A 24,697-nucleotide genomic window follows, 5' to 3' on the forward strand; every position below is an offset into this window, starting at 1 on the left:
GCGAGTTGGCAGCCAGAGAACACACTGCAAAAACTCACGGAATTTTCTCCTGCCTAACTGTGGCAAAAATCTCAGCCACTTGGCAGAAATGGCCATTTATCCGAGAAGTCCACCCAACTCACTACAGGAAATCCAATAAATTCTGTGGAAATTCTAAGCACATATCTTAAGATCAACACCAAAGAAACGAAGACAGAAATTCAAGTAATTTATTTTGGGCAGAGGGTTGGTAAGGACATGGAATGAATAACTACTTGCAATAACAATTGCAGTAGGAGCAGAATGTACAAAAACTTTTGAAAATAAAAGCCAATATACATTTTGAAAAGGAAACAGGATTGTTGAGGAATAGAGTCACAGAATAGAATTCCTACAGTGCAGAAGACAGCCATTCGGCCCATCGAGTCTGCACCAATCACGGTCCCACCCAGCCCCTATTTCCATAACCCCACATCTTTACCCTGCTAATCCCCTGACACTAAGGGGCAATTTAGCATGACCAAACCACCTAACCTGCACACCTCTGGACTGTGGGAGGAAACTGGAGCACCCAAAGGAAACTCACGCAGACACAGGAAGTGTGTGCAAACTCCACATGGAAAGTGACCTGAGATGGGAATTGATACCGGGTCTCTGGTGCTGTGAGGCAGCAGCGCTGATCAGTGTGCCAACCCATAACAGGAGCATGAATTTTTAGAACTTATTTCATGGGATGCGAGCGTCGCTGGCAACGTTTACTGCCCATCGCCAAATGCCCTCGAAAAGGTGGTGATGAGCCACCTTCTTGAAGCGCTGCAGTCTCCGGCTCTTTCAATGAACCACAACAAGGCACATACTGGTCAAAGTCACCTTCGGCGCTGTAAAAATGTTCCAGTGATGATATGCATCTTACCAGCGGGTGCTTGAGCGCTATCGCCTTTTTTCCCTTCCATTTTGTCTGAAACATTTCTGCGAAGTACGTCGAACGTGCGTTCAACACGCAGCGATGAGCTCGGAAGGTCTGCCCATGAACCAGGAAGGCAACATCACTAAAATACCCTTGTTCCAATAATCTGCTCGTTGAAATGAAAACAAAAAGATAAGCGACAATATCTGCCAGAAACTATATTCATCTCGGCTTACCTTGTGCTCATCAGGTTAAGGGATGTCAGTGTTGCGAAATAGAACAATTATGGAGGAACCTCAGTGTCACCAATCATTTCCAGGTTAGTGAAGCTCAGATAAGTTTTAAGTTTATTCATTAGTGACACAGGTAGGCTCACATTACCACTGCGATGAAGTTACTGTGAAAATCCCCTAGTCACCACACTCCGGGGCCTGTTCGGGTACACTGAGGGAGAATTTAGCACAGCCAATGCAGCTAATCAGCACATCATTCGTACTGTGGGAGAAAACAGGAACACCCGGAGGATATGCACACAGACACGGGGAGAACATGCAGACTCCACACAGACAGTGACACAATTGAACCTGGTTCCCTGGTGCTGTGAGGCAGCAGTGGTAACCACTGTGCCACCATGCCACCCCATAAAATAACAGAACGCTGTGACCTGTGCCAACTGTATGCTTTGCTCCTAAGCACACTCCTATTGTGACAGTCTAGTATTTTTTCTAACAAACATCAACTCATCCCTGCCAGACTGACAGGTGTACCTTTTAAATAGAGTGTTTAAAAGGCCTGGCAAAGGCATGGTAGGCTGATTGGCCTTTTTCTGCCCTGTAGGATCCTTTGGATCTACAAAGAGCCAACAGAGAAATTAGTCCATGAATAACATTAAAAATACACTAGCTATTTTAAATAGGTTGCTACATTCAAGTACGATTGCGCATTGATAGAAGACGGATTGATGTAACTCAATAGCTACTTCAAACACTAAGTAAAGGATTTATTTAGAATGGGGATCATGGACAATTTGCTGCCATATGGAGAGACTAAAGCAGATGGCACTGCAATGTTTAAGAGGAGCTTGGAGTATACAAGAGGGAGAAAGGAGTGAAGTGATATGGGACAAAATGGAAATGCTAATTTAAATGTGTATAAAATTATAGATAGGGTGAACAGTGGGAAACTTTTTCCCAGGTTGGAGGTGATGAACATGAGGGGTCACAGGTTCAAGGTGAAGGGGGGGGTGCAAGGTTTAACACAGATATCAGAGGGACGTATTTTACACAGAGGGTGGTGGGGGCCTGGAATGCACTGCCAAGCAAGGTGGTAGAGGTGGACATGCTGGGATCATTTAAGACTTATCTAGATAGCCACATGAACAGACTGGGAACGGAGGGATACAAACGAATAGTCTAGTTGGAAGCATGAGCGGCGCAGGCTTGGAGGGCCGAAGGGCCTGCTTCCTGCGCTGCATTGTTCTTTGATTAAGAGGACGAGGAATGTGTGAAGTGTAAATAATAGCTCTGACTATTAGACCGAATGCTGTAGGTTCTATGTCATGCCAATTACTGCCAAATTAGGAGCAGTTAATTTCCCCGAGCCAAAAAAAGGATAGAAACATCCCAAACTAATAGCCCACAGGATACTTCTGAGAGAGCAGAAAGGGGGATGTGGAGTAGCGTCCATATTTATGATGCCTCACATATCGCCAGCATACCTTTCCTAATTCATATCAAGTGTGTAATTTCGACATAAAAGAAACTTCAAACCCATCATTCTGGGCTGTATTTGAACAGGGATCTGAGTGTAAAAAGTGGTAATTAACTAATTTCATCACTCATGGATAACACGTTGCATTGCACATGTATAACTCAGACTGATTGGACAGCATGTGTGGCACAAGCAGCAGAACACAGCCAGGCTGGGAAATAGTGAGCAAGGCAATTCACCTATTTGCCTGGCCTGATTCTCTGGACATGCCAGTCTATTCTAATGTTAGCTTTGATTAGGGCACAGCAATTAGCAGTGCTAATAGAACACTACAATTATTTGATTTGATTTATTATTGTCACATGTATTAACAGTGAAAAATATTGTTTCTTGCACGCTATACAGACAAAATATACCGTTCATAGAGGAAACGAGAGAATGCTGAATGTCGTTAGTCATAGCTAAGGTGCAGAGAAAGATCAACTAATATACCGTTCATAGAGGAAACGAGAGAATGCTGAATGTCGTTAGTCATAGCTAAGGTGCAGAGAAAGATCAACTTAATGAAGGTAGGTCCATTCAAAGGTCTATCAGCAGCAGGAAAGAAGCTGTTCTTGAATCGGTTGGTACGTGACCTCAGACTTTTGTATCTTTTTCCTGAATGAAGATGGAAGGGAGAATGTCAGGGGTGTGTGGGGTTCTTAATTATGCTGGCTGCTTTGCCAAGTCAGCAGGACTCTGTAGACAGAGTCAATGGTTGGGAGGTTGGTTTACGTGATAGATTAGGCTACATTCATGACCTTTTGTGGTTCTTTGCGATCCTGGGCAGAGCAGGAGCCAGGCAAATTGGCAACCAGAAAGGATGCTTTCTATGGTGCATCTGTAAAAGTTGGTGAGGGTCGTAGATGACATGTCAAATTTCCTTAGTCTTCTGAGAAAGTAGAGGCATTGGTGGGCTTTCTTAACTATAGTGTCAGCATGGGGGGACCAGGACAGGTTGTTGGTGATGTGGACACCTAAAAGCTTGAAGCTCTTGACCCTTTCTACTTCATACCCCTAGATGTAGACAGGGGCATGTTCTCTACGTTTCCTGAAGTCGATAACAGTCATCAGTGTATAAGGAGTATAGTTGGGGGCTGAGAACACAGCCTTGTGGGACACTGGTGTTGAGAACTATATGCAAACAAAAATTTTGTTATTGCAACTGATCACACATCAATGTTTTCTTTCTGAAGGTTGATTTATGCAAGTTGGGTTCACGTTACACTGAATATATTGCCATAGAATTTGGTTCCACAGGGGGACTGTATGTGTTACACTGCATGGGCGAGAGAAGCACAGCCAGTCCAGTAAACGACGAGTAAATTTCAAATGATTTTACACTCAAGTATATTCTACTTCAGCTTATCAAGCACAGGTCCAAAAGTTTCCAACAATATTTTTCAAACCTGGCCCGGTATCACACTGGAACTGTATTTCAATACTATTGTGCTTAGCCGAGGGAACTGCTCTGTTGCTATGCATAACAGGGTGAGCTCGATAGTTCTAAAAGTTAGAAGTGTGTGCCATCCAATAACACATTAGGTTTTCTGAACAGAATACATTGTTAAGGGATTATGATATCAACATTTACATTAAAAGATTTTATTTTAATTATGCACTCAAGTATCTTGATTTGGGACTTGAATCTGCAACTTTCTGATTCAGAGGTAACAACGCTAGCTACCGAGCCACGGCTGATCCTTGTCATATGAGACTCGGGTGAGTATGAAGTGTTCTAACTCTTAAATAAAAGGTAAACATCAGCACAGACTGGTCAGATAGGGTTGTCAATGTCAAATCAGTCCTGGGGTGAGGGGCTTATCCAAAGAAGAAAGTTTGGGCCTGTATCCATTGTAGTTTAGAAGACTGAGAAGTAATCTTATTGAAACATTAGGGATTGAGTTATAGAGAGAGATTGGACAGACTAGGACTTTTTTCCTTTGGAGCATAGGAGACTGAGGGGTGATCTTATAAAGGTATATAAAATCATGAGACACACAGATAGGGTGAATGCACTCAGTCTTTTTCCCAGGGTTGGGGAATTGAGAACTGGAGGACAGAGGTTTGAGTTAACAGGGGCAAGAATTAATGGGAACCTGAGAAGCAACTTTTTTTTACAGAGGGTAATACGTGTGTGAAATGAGTTGCCAGAGGCAGTGGTTGAGGCATTTGGACAGATACATGGAATACATGGATAGGAAAGGTTTAGAGAGATATGGGCCAAATGCAGACAAATGGGCTTAGATTAGATGGAGATTTTGGTCAGCATGGACCAATTTGGGCTGAAGGGCCCGTCTCCATGCTGTAGATTCTATGATAAGATCCTGAGGAGATCTGATAGATGAATACTGAGAGCACGTTTCCACTTTGCAGGAGACTAGAACCAGGGGATACGAGAGATCTACCATTTAAGACAGAGATTAGGAGAAATTTTTTCTGTTAGTCTGTGGCATTCTCTTCCCCAGAAAGCAGAGGCAGCTGGACAATTGAATTTATTCAAGGCTGAATTAGATCGATTTTTGATAATCAAGGGAGTCAGGAGTTATGGGGGGGCAGGCAGCAAATGTTGAGACCATAAGCAGATCAGCCCTGATCTTACTGAATAGCGCAACAGGCCTGAAGGAGCTGAATCACCCATTCTGAAATTCTATGTTCCAGCTCTCCTGTGGTCAGAAAGTTAGCTTCAGAATCCCTGCAATTCCCTCACTTGCATCACACAGCATCCATGTTATACATGAATGGTAAGGTATTTTATTCACACAGTTCACATTAATGATGAATCAACTTCCTGTAAATCCATCCTCATGCTATTCCATTACTGTCATCATTCCTACTGTACACAAAACTTTTATTGCATATTTCTACATAACAACTTTAGTTATAGAAAATTACAGCTCAGAAACAGTGCTTTTGGCCCTTCTTGTCTGTGCCGAACCATTTTCTGCCTAGTCCCACTGACCTGCACTTGGACCATATCCCTCCACACCCCTCTCATCCATGAGCCCGTCCAAAAGACACTTTTGTATCTCTCCCCTCTCACCTTAACCCTATGCCCTCTAGTTTTAGACTCCTTTACCTTTGGGAAAAGATATTGACTATCTAGCTGACCTGTGCCCCTCAGTATTCTATAAACCTCCGTAAGATCACCCCTCAGCCTTCTATGCTCCAGAGGAGAAAGTCCCAGTCTATCCAGCCTCCCCTCCTAATTCAAACCATCAATCTCGGCAGCATCCTAGTAAATCTTTTCTGCACTCTTTCTTGTTTAATAATATCCTTTCTATAATAGGGTGATCAGAACTGTGCACAGTATTCCAAATATGGCCTTACCAACGTCTTGTGCAACTTCAACAAGACATTCCAACTCCTGTTTTCAACATTCTGACCGTCCGTTGACGAGATTCCTTTCCTTCTCATTGCGTGTCAACTACACCTGACACCAACCCAATATTTAGAGATTTATTTTAGCATATGTAATAATTACCAAGCTACGCAACAGCTTCCACAGTGACTAAACGGAGCTCTGAATTCTCCACTTGAGTTTGTGACATGAGTCACTAATTGGTGGAAGGGCACCATAGCTGAAATTCCAGGCTCCCGGCAAGGAAACATTTGTGCCAATTTACTGCATAAAGGCCTTAGCCAGTGCGGAAACAGCTGAGGAGTGCCCAGCTGAGGAGTGATGTGGCTGGTTGAAGCCAGATGGGCGGGCTGTGAGACCTGTGATGAAGAAGTGGTTTTTAATAGCGGTGGTAAGCAGAAACGGCAAGTAATTAGGAAAGCTAATAGAATGTTATCATTTATTACAAGGGGATTTGAATACAAAGTAGGGAAGTTATACAGGGTACAAGTACGACCACGTTTGGAGTATAGTGTATAGTATTGGTCACCTTATTTGAAGTTTGGACTGGTGACTGGATTGAAGCATAGAAGATCCTGAGGGCAAAAGAGAAAATGCTGGAAAATCTCAGCAAGTCTGGCAGCATTTGTAAGGAGAGAAAACAGCTGATGTTTTAAGTCCAAATGACCTTTGGCAAAGCTAAAAGGCATAGAAAATGGGAGATATTTATACAGCAGGGTGAAGGAATTAAAGAGAGTCATAGCCACAGAAACCAGGAAAAAAGGCTGTAGACAGAGAGAATAAAGAACGTGAATGGCCAAACAGCAGAGACCTGAAGGCTGCAAGTGCCTAGCCAGATGAGATGTTGTTCCTCCAGTTTGCGTTGGAGAGTCTTGACAGGTGGATGTGGAGTGAACATTTCCCCTTGTGGGTCACCCATTTAGAACGGAAGTGAGGCAAAATTTCTCACTCAGGCTGGAACTCTCTTCCTGAGAGGGCAGTGAAAGCAGGGTCTTTGAATATTTTTAAGGGAGATGGAGAGATTTCTAGTAAGCAAGTAGATGATAGGTTTTCGGGGTACATGGGGATACAGGTTTGAGATTACTATCAGATCAGCCATGATATTATTGAATGGATGAGCAGGTTCAAGGGCTGGTTTGCTACTCCTGCTCTTTGCTTGTATGTTCGAATACTATGATGAATAAAACAGTTCTGGTCCTCCTTCTTCAAGCAGGTTTTATCTTTCCCTCTAGGCCATCCTGAGTAGCAGCTGAGTTTAGACCAAACAAGTGCAACAGAAACGCAAGTTCTTGCTGATTTCTTACCTTTTCAGAAAGTCATCGTAATAATCTCTCTGCATAGACTTGGCAGTGATCTGCTTATAGTCCTTTAGCAGCCTCCGAATGGAATCATTTAGAGCACCATACAAGCACCGCTCCCCATCAAATGTGTTGGCTTCACATTTTGCTCCTGTAACACAACACGTTTCAGTTTGAGAAGACCAAACCTCAGGTACAACTGGCTTTGCATATTGCTCACAGAACGTAGAACAGTAGAGCACAGTACAGGCCCTTCAGCCCTCGATGTTGTGCCGAGCTATGTCCGAACCAAAGATGAAGCTATCCCACTCCCTATCATTCTGGTGTTCACAGGGGTAAAAATAAATAGTTCAAACCCCTGGCATCAGTGATAATTAATCTGTGGCATGGTGGCACAGGGGTTAGCACTACTGCCTCACAGCACCAGTTCAATTCCAACCTTGGGTCCCTGCCTGAGTGGAGTTTGCATGTTCACCCTGTGTCTGCATGGGTTTCCTCCAGGTGCTCTGGCATTCTCACACACTTCAAAGATGCGCAGGTTAGGTGGATTGGCTAAGCTAAATTGTCCCTTAGTGTCCATGGATGTTTAGTTTAGGGTGGGTTTCTGGGTTCGGGAGAGGAAGGGGGCTTGGGTAGATTGCTCTTTCAGAGGGTCAGTGCAGAATGCTTCCTTCTCCACTGTAGGGTCTCTATGATTCAATATCCCAGAGTGTGAAAGTAATTGCCTTTAAGTTAAATGTTGTACGTTGAATATTGTTTTGCAATACAACTTCACCGCTGCAAAACTTTATTGAAGTGTGTCAACATAAAAAGATTTATAGTTTAACTTCTGCTTTCTTAAGATTTAGTTTATTTTCTCCCCTTCCTTGAGGCTCACAACTCTTTGCCAGGTGCATAATCTAAGTGATTACTCAAATCCCACCCCAATAACATAGATGAAAGCTTAAGCTCAGCCATTATACAGTTGCTGTTCCATGCAAGCAAATCCCTTTTCCATAACTTGAGCACTGATCGCATCTTGCTTGAAGCACAACTTTCCTTATACGAAGGAGCACCAACTGGTTCAAACTCGAAGCTTACAACAGACGTTTCAATATTTGTTCTCCTGTACAGTGGGACGGCAGGTAGGTGTAAAAGATCCCACAGCACAGCTCTGAAGAGCCAGGGAGTTCTCACTGGTGTCCTGGTCAATATTAATACATCAACCAACACCATCCAATAAAAAGCTCTCAGTCTTTATCAGATTTGTTAGTGAGATTTTGCTGCGTTTAAGTTAGATGCTGCTTTTCCTATTTTCCAGCAATAACAAATACTTCACCAGCACTAAGTACTAAGTTTGTGAAAGACGTCAAGGTAAAATGATTGCAGATTCTGTTCCACACTAAACTACAAACTAAAGTTTAAAGTTTATTTATCAGTGTCATAAGTAGGTTTACATTAACACTGCAGTGAAGTTACAGTGAAAAATCCCCTTGTCGCCACACTCTGGCACCTGTTCCGGTACACTTGAGGGAGAATTTAGCATGGCAAATGTACCCAACTAGCACATCTTTCAGACAGTGGGAGGAAACCGGAGCATCCAGAGGAAACCCACACAGGCACAGGGAGAATGTGCAGACTGTGCATAGGCAGTGACCCAAGCTGGAATCAAACCCAGGTCCCCGGCGCTGTGAGGCAGTAGTGGGGCAACTGTGCCACCATTGCCAGGATCGTCAATTTAATAGTATAATAAGCAACAGTTCTGCACTGCAGCCAGACAGACATACAGAAACACACAAGGATGGCACAGTGACACAATGGTCAGCACTGCTGCCTCATTGCTCTAGGGACCCGAGTTCAATTCTAGCCCTCGGTGACTGTGCAGAACTAGTTATGTTGCAAATAAATAAAGTACAATTTAGTGTGAATTTTGTAATTGACAGGTGGCAGGTGATTAGTGTTGCGGAATGGAAAATGTTCTATTTCTGGTATCCAGTATCACTGGCAAGCACTTTGAAGTCAAAAGCAGGATACTGAAACAAAATACAGAAGTATTTGTATAAAGGAGAAAAAGGATCATCTTCAGCAGAAGGGGGAAATCAAGGTGGAATAGGATTCCATGCAGAATAAAAGCTCATCCTACTCCCCACTGACAACTGTCCATCAGTCCCAGCTTCAGAATAGCAAAACAACTCTCCTGCATCAGTGTGAAATGCTAACACATGCCATACCAGCCATCTGCTGGTCCCTTTCAACAGGATTGCTAGCTTAGTACCATATTTAGCAGCAGTCCTGCACTGTGGGCCAGACAGACGTACAGAAAGTAGATACCCAAGGGCATCCCTGTGGCACAGTGGTCAGTACTGCTGCCTCACAGCTCCAGGGACCCAAGTCCAGTTCCAGCCTTGGGTCACTGCCTGCATGGAGTTTGCACAATCGCCTTGTGCCTGTGTGGGTTTCCTCTGGGTGCCCCAGTTTCCAAAGAGATGCAGTTTAGGTTGACTGGCTATGCTAAATTGCTCCTTGGTATCAGGGGATCAATAGGGTAAATATGTGTTACAGGAATTGTGCCTGGGTGGGATTTTGTCGGTACAGGCTCGATGGGCCAAATGGCTTCCTTCTGCAATACATGAATTCTATGATTCTATGAGTTAACAGAGGACTTTCACAGCCAGGAGATAAAGATTTGTATCCCAATAGGTCAACTGGGTCTGAATCATGGTCCAACAAGCAGGAAAATGCCCATATCAAAATCCACTGCATTTCTTAAACCTCCCATAAAATTAACCAGACCCATTTAAAACAGCTTTCTCGAATGTTCAGATTTCAAAACCTTTGCTTACATTAAATTAGTGACTCGACTTAAAATGGGGGACTGCAATAGAAAAGGACAGAATACTGCCAAACCTTTATTAAAATCAAACTGAATGGGCTTTAGATGCATCCGTACCGTTGGCAAGTAGATATTGAACAAGCTCCTCATGCCCACATAGACACGCGTAATACCTGCCAACAAAGTGAGAAATTAGTGATAGGCTTTAAATATTCAGATTGAACACATTCTTCCAGTGCAATAACATGGTCATTCAAAAGGTTTTGCTAAGTAAATACAACATTTTTACTGGACTGGACTGAAGCAATTAGATTCGCTGAACAGCTGAGTAAAATGTTTTTATACAGCCTCAATCTATTTGTCACTTTAACCTTCCTGCAATCCTGCACAAGACAGTGCAGCTTCATTTGCAAAGCAGCTGAAAAGGGCCTGCCTTCATCAAACGGGTGCTGAAGACCATAACTAACTGTTGCTGCTGTAGGCTGGTTTTCAGTTACTCAGCATCATGTTTATATTCATCCCTCTTTCCATATGTGGTTTCAGTGGCACACTGCTGATATGCTTCGAGTGGTGTCAAACTGAAATGGTGCAAGGCAAATTGCTCCAGGGCCTCTCACCCAGCTTCTCTCTGGAGTCAATTTGAACCCTTGACTTCAAACCTACACTCCAATTTTTAGTGCTGGTGAAATTCAAAATGACTTCCTGTTGATTGCACAATTGCAGCGTGAATGTATTCTTACAAACTCTTGCACCAACACAAAAGCAAACTCATCCACTTACTGTTAACAGCTTCATTCCTGAACGAAATCTTTAACCCTCCAACAACACAAGCAACTTGAGGCAGGCTGATTAATCTTAACAGTTTAAATCTTTCCTGCTCTTTTTCATTATAAGATGTTTTAACATATTGTCCCATCATGTCCTTTGCAATACACCCCCACCTAACACTAATGAAATAAAAAATCCATGTAGCATTTGTCATGGACTGCCATGGCACAGGGGTTAACACTGCTGCCTCAGTGCCAGGGACTCGGGTTTGATTCCCAGCTTGGGTTACAGTCTGTGTGAAGTCTGCACATTCTCCCCATGTTTGTGTGGGTTTCCTCCGAGTGCTCTGGTATCCTCCCACAGTACAAAAATGCACGGGTTAGGTGGATAGGCCATGCTAAATTGCCTCAATGTCAAAGGGGAACTTGCTAGGGTAAATGCATGGGGTTATGGGGATAGGGCCTGGGATTGTGGTCAGTGCAGACTCGATGAGCTGAATGGCCTCCTTCAGTACTGTAGAACTCTATGATTTCTTCTTTCAGTTCTCCCATTTAACTCAGGATCTCCATATTGCTGGTCTGGTTGATCACTCCTAGAAATCACCCATTCTTTTTCACTGCATCCTTCCATCTGACTTTAGGCCTCCTTTTCTCATGTTCCTTCTTCCTCACCATTTCAATTTCTTCTCACCTACTTTTTTCAATATTCCCACAGCCTTCACTAAATCCCCGATGTGTTGGTCCTGTCTGTTCTTGTTATTTCACACATCCACCTCAGCATCTGTATCTCATTAACATCCAGACATTCATCCTCTTCACGCAACGTAGGTTTTTGCACTATGAACTAGGTTGGTCTTGCAGTGTCTTCCCTTCAGTGACACGTTTGCATTGCACTCCAATGCACTTCTTCCAATTACTCCAACGAGAGCAAATCCATTGTTTCCATTCCATCCTTCCATATTCTGTCACCACTAGCCCAGTCACTTGAAGTTATTCATTTTCCTCAAGTCTTCAATGATTTTTTTACCTTCACTCCAAACCTCAGCCAGTTTCAGTCATGGTGACCACGACAACTATTATTGTTTGTTGTAAAAGCACATCTGGTTCACTAATGTCCTTTAGTGAAGGAAATCAGCCACCCTTACCTGGTCTGGCCAACATATGACTCCAGCTCCCACAACAATGTGGTTGACTCTTAACTGCCCATTGAAATGGCCTAGCAACCCACTCATTTCAAGGGCCATTAGGGATGGGCTACAAATCTAGGCCTTGCCAGTGATCTCACATTAAAGAATAACAAATAATTGAGTAGCATATTAAGGACCTGGATCCAATTTTCACATTGATGTTAGTGCTTTCCAGAATTAAAGTAATTGGCAGAAGTGCGAGAGAGAGTTGGGGCTTTGCATCCAGGGGATAAATTGGAGTCTGAAATTCACAGGATGAAAAGGGCAGAAACACTTACTGCATTTTTTAAAAATTGGCTATGCACTAATGCTTATCTGAGGGATACAGAAGAACAGGAAAGTGGGATTGGGCTGGATAGCACATAGCGCAGGATGGGCCAAAAAGTCTTCTTACATACTATAATTTTTCTGTGTGTTCCATGTTTCTTAGCTTGGATTTCAATAGTTTGATGGTTGTAGAATCAAATGTATTTAAAAAGCGGAGCTGGATGTTTCAGTTTAGGGACCTCCCTAACAAATTGGGGTGGTACGGTGACACAGTGGTTAGCACTGCTGACCTGGTACCCAGGTTCGATTCCCAACTTGGATCATTATCTGTGTGGAGTTTGCACCTTCTCTCCATGGGTTTCCTCCCATGGTTCAAAGGTGTGCGAGTTAGGTTGATTGGCTATGCTAAATTAATCCTAGTGTCGGGAGATTAGCCGAGTAAATATGTGGGGTTATGGGAATACGGCTTGGGTGAGCTTGTGGTTGGTGTAAAACCAAATGGCCACCTTCTGCACTGTAGGGATTCGACGATTCTGTGGATTTTATGAAATTGATTGATTGCTCAGCATTCTAATTAAGCTAGATATTTTATAAAACTTGAAAAAACAATTAAAAATCTGACACTGTGGCCTGATACTAAATACATTCTGGCATTACCTTGCAATTAAGGCACACTGTTCCTGCCTGGTAACAGATGGTAAAAGATCAGGACAAAACATTGGCAAGGTTGGGTGGGGCAGGTACAGGGACAGTGAACTCCTCCCATGGCTTAATACTGTTGACTGCATTTCAGAACCAACACAGCTGAGCTCTCATTGTTGTGATACTGAACGTCCATGGAACCATACCACAAGAGCAAGATTGAAAAAATATTACAGCACGCAGTTTCATATTAATATTAGAACACTTGCTGACTACTTGCACACTGCACTACATGAAATCACAGTAGAGTTGCAAGAGCTTTAGTATCCTCCCTCATCACTGCTTGGATATTTCAGCTACACAACAGCAGGAAAATTCTCTTACAAGGTTTGGCACAGAAAGTACACATTACTCTATTCAAGATCTTTTCCCAAAGGTAGGGGAGTCTAAAACTAGACAGCATAGTTTAAGGAGAGAGGGGAGAGATACAAAAGGATCCAGAAAGGCATGTTTCTCCACACAGAAGGTGGTGAGTATCTGGAACAAGCTGCCAGAGGTAGTAATAGAGGCGGGCACAATTTTGTCTGTTAAAAAGCACTTAGACAGTTAGGAGTAAAATGGCTATCAAAGGATACGGGCCAAGTGCGCAAAACTGGGACTAGCTTAGTAATTAACAAAAAAGGCAGCATGGACAAGTTGGGCTGAAAGGCCTGTTTCCATGCTGTAAACCTCTATGACTCTGGAGAGTCCAGGAGCACTGGGGAAAACAAACATGGATTTTTACATAAATACATGCACAATTCAATCTATAATGGTGGTAGGTTCTTTTTTATTCATTCATGGGACATGGGCGTCGCTGGCTGGCCAGCATTTATTGCCCATCCCTATTTGCCCGAGGGCAGTTGAGAATCAACCACATTGCTGTGGCTCTGAAGTCACATGAAGCCAGACCAGGTTATGATGGCAGATCTCCCTCACTAAAGGACATTAGTGAACCAGATGGGTTTTTCTGACAATTGACAATGGTTTCACGGTTGTCAGTAGACTCTTAATTCCAGATATTTGTTATTGAATTCAATTTCCACCACCTGCTGTGGCAGGATTTGAACCTGGGTCCTCAGAATATTCGCTGAGCTTCTGGATTAATATTGTAGCAATAATACTACTAGGTCATCGATATGGGAAATCAAGATCAAATACAATCTTCCAGAGCAAGAACTAGCATTTATGCAATGTCTTTAGGTAGAAAAGCATTCGGAGGCAGCTAAAGAGGCATAATCAGAAATAAGAGGTGAAAAGTAGGTGGAATGTGTAGGAGAGATGACCAAAAGCTTGATCAAAGAGATGGTATTTGAAGGACTGTCTTAAAAGAGAGGGAGGTGATAGATTTCTCTTTGTGAGTGGGTGATTTAATTAAATCAGATACAATCCTGAATCCTCATTTTGAAAAAAAATCCATTCTTCCCATTGATACAAAATATTATTCAAATGTTATTCATAGCGAGATTGAACAAAGTAGAGCAATTTGGGACAGGTAGAGTAGTTAGTACTGCTGTCTCACAGTACCAGGGAAACTGGTTCAATTCCGGCCTCAGGAGACTCTCTATGCAGAGTTTGCACTTTCTCCCCATGACTGCGTGGGTTTCCTCCAGGTGCTCCGGTTTCCTCCCACATGACAAAAACATGGTTAGCAGTGCTGCTTCACAGTGCCAAGGACCTGGATTCAATTCCAGCCTTAGGTCACTGTCTGTTTGGAGTTTGCATGTTCTCCCTGTGTCTGCATGGGTTTCCTCCAGGTGCTGCAGTTTCCTCCCACAGTCCTAAGATGTGCTCCTTAGGTTGATTTGCCATGCTGAATTGGCCCCAGTGTCAGGAGGATTAGCAGAGTAAATGTGTGGGGTAACGGGAGTAGGGCTTGGGTGGGATTGTGGTCAGTACAGGCTCGATGGGCCGAATGGAACTGTAGGGGTTCTACGATACTATGAGTAGATAGTACTGTGTCTCCAAAGCTGGGAAGATGCAATTACTGCAGGATAAGTTTACACACACAGATTCCATTATGAATTCCTAAATATGTATTCGTAATGGAAAAGTTGGCAAGAGCATGACATAATTAGAGCAGCAAGCTTTTGTAGTTGGGAAGCATGCACACATAAAAGATTTGTAATACATTATAGACAAACTGTACTTACAATGGGGTACTGTCCCATTTATCTTTTACGTTTAATTCCACATCCCTCTGTTCAACAAGGTAGCTGAAAAAATAAAATGTAGCTCAATTAAAATCTTATCTAAGATTGCATTGTTATTTTTACATGACAAGCTCAGTGATCTGCAGAAAGATAGAAATTACCTGGGTACTGGGTATCTGAAATAAAAGCAGAAAACTTAGCCAGTTGATCTGAAACAAAAAAACTACACTTTGATTGCACTTTACTATCAGAGCTATGATTCTGCCAATTTTCTGTTTTTATTATGTACACGTTATGGCAAAAAAGCAAGGAAGCGCCAACTCTCTCCATCCCCTCCTCAAACGAACAGAGAAATTTACATCAAAAGTAATGGCATTTGAGACAAACATCCTGAAAAGATCAATATCCAACTACAACATTTGCAAAGTTTTTAAATGAAGCCTCAGAAACAAGTGCCAACAGTTATGTGTGTCAACCATGGTTCAGTGGACAGCACTCTTGCCTCTAAGTTCAGATGCTTGTGGATTCAAGTCCCACTTCAGAGACTAATGCTCCTAATCCAGCTGACATGAAGCACAGCACCACAAGTGTGTTACACTGTCTGAAGTGCGGCCTTTCAAGATGAAATGTTAAATTAAAGCCCCGTCTGCCCTATTAGACTGATGCAAAGCATCCAATGACGCTATTTCTAAGATGAATGGGGAGCTGTCTGTAGTATCTTGGCCAGTATTTAACCCTCAATGTAAACAGTGTATCTGGTTATTTACTTCTTCATTGATTATGAGAGCTTGCTTGCACATAGACTATATTGCAATAATAACTACAGTCTAATAGATAGTCCATTAACTGTTGTTGTTTTTATTGTTTATTAGCATCACAGGTACGCTTACATTAACACTGCAATGAAGTTACTGTGAAAAGCTCTTGTAAAACACTTTGGGAATGTGATATGAACACATTAAGTGTGTTCCTTGGAACGTCACCAACCGTACTTCCAGGCATAGTTTTGGCATAAAACCAGTTGGTAGTCTTCAAAAATATAATTAATGTTTTGTCATAAGCATATAATGTATTGCTGCAATTTCCTCAGCACTTGTAATCGGAAATGTCACATCAGTTCAGAAGGTCCACAATATTACGTTTTAGCTTACAGTAAAACATGATTACAGAACGCAGGGTTGGAACACAATTGAGCTAATGTTTACAACAGTGCAACACTTCCCAGCTGAGAAGCCACACTGTCAGCTGCGGAGAGCAGCTCTCGCACCCTGAGGCCACGTAAGGTGCGAGATACAAATTCTTTCTTTCCAATAAAGTCAAGGTTATAAAAGCCTTGCAAAATTTGCAACAAGGAGAGAATACTGATAGAAGTTCAGGCTACCAGCACGTTGGACAATCAGCATGTTGAAACGCAAAAGTGCTCCACTGAGCCTCTGCTGACAATGTGGTTTCTCATTGTTGTAGTAATACAGTATAAGTGTTGCAATGTGGCAAACATGAGCTTAATTATATTCCAACCCTGCTTTCTGTAATCATACTTTACTGCAAGCTGAAAGGTACCATATTGTGGAACTTCTGACTCAATGGTGACATTACAAGTCCTGAGGAAACTGCAGCTTTACACTATATGCTTATTACAAAACACTAAGTACACTTGAAAGGATATCAACTGCCTTTTCATGTTCAAAATAGCATGACCTGGAATTATTGATAATAAAAGGTGCTCACATCACATTAGTCTGTCCAATTTTTTTTAGAACGGAGAATTAATCTTTATGTTTGAAATAGCTAACTTTTAATTAAAATATTAGGTACAGGAGCTCTGCATAAAAGCTTTATATGTAAGTCAATAATATATAATCATAGAATCCCTCCAATGAAGGTGAAGAGCATCAGGCCCATCAATTCTGCACCAACTCTCCAAAAAGTCCCATCACCATAACCCATTGTACTTATTCTGCTGATCCCCCTAACCTGCACATCTTTGCACACGAAGAGGCAATGTAACATGGCCAATCCACTTTACCCGCATATCTTTGGAGTGTGGGAGGAAACCGGAGCAAACTCACACAGACACAGGGAGAATGTCTGTGTGGAGTTTGCACAGTCACCTAAGCTCAGAATCGGACCCAGGTCTCTGGCGCTGCGAGGTAGCAGTGCTAACCACTGTGCCACCCATTTCACAGAATCATTAATTGTTTTAGACAAAATCTCATATAGCCATTGATTGTACTTCACTAAAATTCTAATGACAAATATAAAAATAAGAATTCGTTATATTCAATAAGAATATAAATTCATTCCTTCATCTGGATTTTGACCTGAGACTTGGTTGATTATTTTCCATGTTTCTTGCACACAATTACTACATTCAGCCATCCCACTATTTGTTAAATTAGGAGTTGCTTCTTCCTAACATATTTGCACAGTGTTTTGCAGAGACCCAATAAATAACACAAAAGCTGAAATTAAAGCAGAGAAAAAAATAAAATTGCATTTATAAAGACTATTTTACATAGAAACTAGAAGCTAGAGTAATCCATTCGGCCATTTGAGCCTGCTCCACCGTTCATTCCCCTAAGATTTCATTCATCAAAGGTAGGGGAGTTTAAAACTAGAAGGTTTAAGGTGAGAGGGAGAGATACAAAAGTGTCCAGAGATGCAATGTTTTCACACAGAGGGTGGTGAGTGTCTGGAACACAATGCCAGAGGTAATGGTAGAGACAATTTTATGTTTTAAAAAGCATTTAGCATGGGCATGAGCAATGCCTATGAGCATGAGCAGATGGGTATAGAAGGATATGGGCCAAATGCAGGCAGTTGGGACTAGCTTAGGGGTTTTGAAAAAAAGGATGGCATGGACAAGTTGGGCCGAAGGGCCTGTTTCCATGCTGTAAACCTCTATGACTCATTCTGATCGTGGCTGATCACCGAATTCAGTATCATGACTCTCCTCCACCCTGCCATCCTTCCCCTTACTCACATATCACTTGATCCCTTCAGCCCCAAGAGTTATATCTAATCTATTCTTGAAATCACAACATTTTAGCTGCAGCTACTTTCTGTGGTAGTGAATTCCACTCATTCACCACCCTCTGGGTGAAGAAATTTCTCCTCACTTCAGTTCTAAAACATTTATCCTTTATTCTTAAACTATGACCCCTAGTTCTTGATTCTCCCACCACTGGGATGATTTCCATCAGCCAGAATACTAGAAAAACTCCCTAACCGTTATCGAATTGTGTCATGGCACTTTTAACCTACATCTGAACCCTTGGAACCAACTGTTTCATGCTTTGTTTAATATCTAACACCTCCTCCAATGCAGTATGCTTCAGTGCTGTACTACAATGTCATCGGATCATCTGCTCAAGTACTAACGGGTACAAAAACCTAAAATATTCTGTGTCAGAGGGCAATGCTCCCAGCCAAATCAAACTGGAAACATGTCAGATAAAGGCCAATACTGCAGATGCTGGAATCTGGAAAATCTCAGCAGGTCTGACAGCACCTGTAGAGAGAAAACAAAGTTAACGTTTCGAGTCTGGGTGACCCTGTGTCAGAGAAACATGTCAGACTGGGTACAGATGAAAAGAGAAAAACCAAGTTAATATTTTGGGCATAGCTCTTCATCACTCAAAGATTAATCTCTGTACTTATGGTTCAGCTGTGCCTTGATGTATCATCACTGCTCATGCCAAAGTCATAATGAAAAAAGGGGTTAACTGAAGTAGAACTTCCATGACATGGCAGCATAGTGGTCAGCACTACAACCTCAAAGCTCCAGGGACCTAGGTTCGATTCCCGGCTTGGGTCACTGTCTGTGTGGAGTTTGCACATTCTCCCTGTGTCTGTGTGGGTTTCCTCCGGGTGCTCCGGTTTCCTCCCAAAGTCCAAAGATGTGTAGGTTAGGTTGATTGGCTGTGCTAAATTGCACCTGAGTGTCCTGGGATGCGTAGGTTAGAGGGATGAGTGGGGTAAATGTGTGGTTACAGGAATAGGGCCTGGGTGGGATTGTTGTCAGTGCAGACTCAATGGGTCCTTCTGTACCGTAGCGATTCTATCAGACAAGCTGGTTGTTGATAAGCTGGAATGCATCGGACAATAAGAGGGAAGTAAGGTATGTTTCTGTAAGCAAAGGACTCTTTTTTCCCCCCTACACAGGTAGGTCCTATGCGAAAGGGCCCCTGGACTGGCCTTGCACCTGTTTAGCTTTGTGAGGCCCACCAAGGCTGATGCTCCCACGAGCACTTTGCTTAGTGTCACAGGAACTCGCGCCTTTTTCCAGTCTGAATGCCTTCCCTTAGGCTGATAGCTACAAGGTCCCCCAGCAAGTAAACCACCAGAGTCACCATAACAAGACTGTTGGTCAGGAGCACGGATCCTCAATTTGCTTTCAGGCACTCAAGGAGAAAATGGTAATTCCACATTTCAAAGGTAGTGACTGAAACCCAGTCCATCAAGCAAACCAGCCTCCCATGCATTGACTCTGTCTACACTTTCCACTGCCTTGGAAAAGCAGCCAGCATAATCAAGGACCTCTCGCATCCCAAACATTCTCTCTTCCACCTTCTTCCTTTGGGAAGAAGATACAGAAGTCTGAGGTCACGGACCAAGTAACTTAACAGTTTTGTCGCTGCTGTCATCAGACTTTTGAATGGATCTACCTCGCATTAAGTTGACCTTTCTCTACAGGCTGTAATACATTCTGCACTCTCTCCTTTCCTTCTATATGAACAGTATGCTTTGTCTGTACAGCACGCAAGAAATAATACTTTTCACTGTATGCTAGTACATGTGACAATAATAAATCAAAATATTTTGGACCATACAGTGAGAAAACTGTCGCATTCCATGGAACACCAACAGTAGGGGCGCTAGCTACTCTTCTTGAGCAGGGATCAACTCAAAACACTGACACTGACAAGAATTTTTAGAAACAGAGAAGAGTTTTAGATACGACAAATAGGAGAATGGGACTGATTTGGATGACTCTTTCAAAGAGCTGACACAGAGATGAGCCTGTATGCTATATGGCAAACCAGAATAAGCATTGCGTGCACTTGTCAGGCAACATCGGAATCAAACTGCAGCTGCAATGCCACCCAAACAGACAGTTTGCTGGCACTCACAAAACAAGGTGCTAGAGGTTTGTCAGAAGTTGCAAACTATTAACCAGTATTCAATGGCACTCAGGGGCTGGGAAGAAAATGGGAATGAAAAACAAAAAGATCCTTCATAAAAGGATGAGTCATCAAAAGGATAATAATGAGTTCCAGGCCTCGGACAGAGAGCTATTAACCTCCCCATGAATCATTTTAATATGTGACACTGATGAGCATCAAAGAAAGCGATTGCATTATCCAATCCCGAACTTAAGAAATAAATGCAAAGAAAATGCAGACTTGCATTTCTGTAGTGCCTTTCACAACCTTAGGGGCAATTTGAGATGGGCAATGAATGCTGGCCTAGCCAGCGAGAACCATAAAAATCCAACAGTGCAGAAGGATGCCATTCGGTCCACCAAGCCTGCGCAAACTCTCAGAAAGAGCATCCAGCACAACTCACCTGCGCATTTGTCACAGCCAATCCACCTAACTGGCACATCTTTGGACTGATGGAGGAAAGCGGAGCACCCAGAGGAAATCCACGCAAAGGGAGTACTGTGTGCAGTTTTGGGCGCCGTACTTACGCAAGGATATTTTGGCCTTGGAGGGAGTGCAGAGGAGGTTTACTAGGCTGATGCCAGAGTTGAGGGGGTTGAGCTATGAGGAGAGGCTGAATAAACTAGGCTTGTACTCGTTAGAGTTTAGAAGAATGAGGGGAGGTCTCATTGAGACGTATAAGATGATGAATGGGATGGATAGGATAGAGGTGGAGAGACGCTTCCCGCTCAGAAAGGATAGTAGGACTAGGGGGCACAGCCTCAAGATAAAGGGGGTGCGGTTTAGAACGGAGTTGAGGAGGAACTTCTTCACTCAAAGGGTGGTGAATCTCTGGAATTCTCTGCCAGTTGAAGTGGTGGAGGCTGCCTCGCTAAATATTTTTAAGAAGCGGGTTGATGATAAGAGAGGGGATTAAGGGTTATGGGGAGAGGGCGGGAATGTGGAAGTGAGCCACGACAGATCAGCCATGATCTTATTGAATGGCGGGGCAGGCTCGAAGGGCTAGTTGGCCTACTCCTGCTCCTATTTCTTATGTTCTTATGAGAATGTGCAGACTCCACACAGACAGTGACCCAAGCCGGGAATGGAACCCCGATCCCTGGCACTGTGAGGCAGCAGTGCTAACCACTTGCCACCTCTCCCCCTTCCCTTCATCTCCCTCCTCTTCCCCCATATTCTGTCCTCCCAACCCCCCCCATCCCTCCACACACATCCTTTCCCTTTCCACCTCCCCTTTGCCCCCTTTCATCATTCGCTCCCCCCAACCCTCCCTCTCCCTTCCCCCATACTTTCCCATTCTTCCCCACTCTCACCCTTCCCCACCCACCTCACCCATCCCTGTTGCCCCCTCCCCTTCCCACCAACGTCACCCCAACCCCCCCCCTTCCCCCCCCGACAACCATCCCCAGCCCCCAAGCCCCCCACCCCCGCCACAATCCCCGGCTCCCCCCCACCTGCCCTGACCCTTCCCGGCTCTATCCCGCTCACCCCTCACCATCCCCGGCACCTCCCACACCCCTGGCTCCTCCCACCCCCCCAATCCCCTCCCCACCCCACCCCCACCATCTGGCTCCCCCCCCCACAACCCCCGGCTCGTCCCCCCCCCTCTCTCCCTTCCCCCCCCCCCCCCGCCACCGGTCCCCCCCTCTCCTCTCTCCCTGCCCCCCCCCCCCACCGGTCCCCCCCTCTCCTCTCTCCCTGCCCCCCCCCCCCCACCGGTCCCCCCCTCTCCTCTCTCCCTGCCCCCCCCCCCCCCACCGGTCCCCCCCTCTCCTCTCTCCCTGCCCCCCCGCCACCGGTACACCCCCCCTCTCCTCTCTCCCTCCCCCCCCCCCCCACTGGTTCCCCCCCCTCCTCTCTCCCTCCGCCCCCCCCCCCCACTGGTTCCCCCCCCCTCCTCTCTCCCTCTCCCACCCCCCCCCCACTGGTTCCCCCCCCTCCTCTCTCCCTCTCCCACCCCCCCCCCACTGGTTCCCCCCCCCTCCTCTCTCCCTCTCCAACCCCCCCCCCCACTGGTCCCCCCCCCCTCCTCTCTCCCTCTCCAACCCCCCCCCCACTGGTCCCCCCCCCCCTCCTCTCCCCTCTCCCTCCCCCCCCCACTGGTCCCCCCTCTCCTCTCTCCCTCCTCCCCCCCCCACTCTCCCTCCTCCCCCCCCCACTCTCCCTCCCCCCCCCCCACTCTCCCTCCCCCCCCCCCACTCTCCCTCCCCCCTCCTCTCTCCCTCCTCCCCCCCCCCACTCTCCCTCCCCCCTCCTCTCTCCCTCCTCCCCCCCCCACTCTCCCTCCCCCCTCCTCTCCCTCCTCCCCCCCCCCACTCTCCCTCCCCCCACTGGTCCCCCACTCTCCCTCCCCCCACTGGTCCCCCCCTCTCCTCTCTCCCTCCTCCCCCCCCCCCCCACTGGTCCCCCCCTCTCCTCTCTCCCTCCTCCCCCCCCCCCCACTGGTCCCCCCCTCTCCTCTCTCCCTCCTCCCCCCCCCCCACTGGTCCCCCCCTCTCCTCTCTCCCTCCTCCCCCCCCCCCCCACTGGTCCCCCCTCTCCTCTCTCCCTCCTCCCCCCCCCCCCACTGGTCCCCCCTCTCCTCTCTCCCTCCTCCCCCCCCCCCCCCCCACTGGTCCCCCCCTCTCCTCTCTCCCTCCTCCCCCCCCCCCCCCCACTGGTCCCCCCCTCTCCTCTCTCCCTCCTCCCCCCCCCCCCCCCACTGGTCCCCCCCTCTCCTCTCTCCCTCCTCCCCCCAGTCCCCCCCTCTCCTCTCTCCCTCCCCCCCCCAGTCCCCCCCTCTCCTCTCTCCCTCCCCCCCCCAGTCCCCCCTCTCCTCTCCCCCTCCCCCCCCCGTCCCCCCCTCTCCTCTCCCCCCACCCCCCCAGTCCCCCCCTCTCCTCTCCCCCCACCCCCCAGTCCCCCCCTCTCCTCTCCCCCCACCCCCCAGTCCCCCCCTCTCCTCTCCCCATCTCACCTCTCCATCACTATCCTCCCTCCCCCTATCCGCTGGGCCTCACTCACCGTACTCTGGAGACTTCTCCCTTCCTGCAGCTGGTGAACAGTTCGCTGGTGTCCATCTCTGCGCGGCTCTGAGACTCGGACTGACAGCATGGGCCCGGTTATCCCGTTTGTTATTACTGACGATGCAGCAGCGACCTGCAGCCACCGAACGACCCTCTGGAGGCGGCGCCGCAACCGAATGTAAACACAACCCGGCCAGCATCAATGCGCCTGCGCAGCCTACCCGCCACAGCGCCCCTGCCGCCCGGGAGGAGCAGCGACTGCTCTCAGCACATACCACTGCGCAGCCTGCGCGACATAGCGCCACAAAGCGCCCGGGAGGAGCAGAGACTCCTCACACTGCACACCACTGCGAAGCCTGCCTGGTGTGGGTATGCCGGCGTTGGACTGGCGTAAACACAGTAAAAAGTCTGACAACACCAGGTTTTAGTCCAACCGATTTATTCGATAATAGACTCACAAGCTTTCGGGGTTAGCCCTTTCGTCAGGTAGCCTGCCTGGCACAGCGCCACCAAGCGCCCGGGAGGAGCAGAGACTCCTGACACGGCACACCACTGCGGAGGCTGCCTGGCACAACGCCACCAAGCGCCTGGGAGGAGTAGAGACTCGTCTCACTGCACATCACTACGGAGCCTGCTTGACACAGTGCCACCGAGCGCCCGGGAGGAGGCGAGACTCCTCTCACTGCATATCACAGCGCAGCCTGCCCGGCATAGCGCCACTAGGCGCCTGGGAGGAGCAGAGACACCTCACACTGCGCACCACTGCGCAGCATGCCGTCTCAGCGCCACCGGGCGGTCGGGAGGAGCAGAGACTCCTCTCATCCCCGCTGTGGAGCCTGCCTGGTAACTCACTTGATAAAGGAGCAGCGCTCTGAAAGCTGGTGCTATCAAATAAACCTGTTGGACTTTAACCCGGTGTTGTGAGATTTCTTGCTGTGTCTACCCTAGTCCAGTAGGCAACTCCACATGGAGACTGCCAGGCACAGCGCTCCTGCTGCCCGGGAAGAGTAGTGACTCCTCACACCACACGCTATTGTGCAGCCTGCCCGTCACAGCGCCATTAGGTGCCCGGGAGGAGTAGTGACTCCTCACACTGCGCAGCGCCACCAACTGCCCAGGAGGATCACCGACACCCCTCGCTCACCTCTGTGCAGCCTGCCTGACATCACGCCACCCACCACCCTGAGCGGCACCTCCAAGTGCAAACCATTGCACAGCCTGCCCATTGCAGCGCCACCAGCTGCCTGGGAGGAGCACTGGCACCTCCAACCAATACGTAGCCTGCACAGCAGAGTGCAGCTAGCTTTCGGAGCACTGTTCCTTCATCAGGTGAATAGGGAATTCTGATCACAAACAGGGCATATAA

General features: G+C 46.2%; 1 protein-coding gene across 2 annotated transcripts in view; it reads right to left on the reverse strand.

Annotated features, from left to right (window-relative positions):
• Positions 1–23,771, reverse strand: part of abtb1 (ankyrin repeat and BTB (POZ) domain containing 1) — a 46,943-nt gene extending 23,172 nt beyond the window's left edge. Inside the window, exons 1-5 of one of the 2 annotated variants that reach the window (XM_080218643.1) lie at positions 23,330–23,771; positions 15,162–15,224; positions 10,224–10,279; positions 7,301–7,445; positions 893–1,052 (exon numbers count right to left, since the gene is read on the reverse strand). In XM_080218643.1, the coding sequence (XP_080074769.1) occupies positions 893–1,052; positions 7,301–7,445; positions 10,224–10,279; positions 15,162–15,224; positions 23,330–23,385 (480 nt within the window). In that variant the 5' untranslated portion in view covers positions 23,386–23,771. Of the gene's footprint in view, positions 1–892; positions 1,053–6,525; positions 6,622–7,300; positions 7,446–10,223; positions 10,280–15,161; positions 15,225–23,329 lie in introns of those variants that run through there. The other variant, XM_080218644.1, reaches the window with a different exon arrangement.
• Between the last annotated feature and the right edge of the window lie 926 nt (positions 23,772–24,697).

Source organism: Carcharhinus amblyrhynchos, chromosome 3 (assembly GCF_965287045.1).
Source record: "Carcharhinus amblyrhynchos chromosome 3, sCarAmb.v2.hapA, whole genome shotgun sequence".
Classification (NCBI taxonomy): domain Eukaryota; kingdom Metazoa; phylum Chordata; class Chondrichthyes; order Carcharhiniformes; family Carcharhinidae; genus Carcharhinus; species Carcharhinus amblyrhynchos.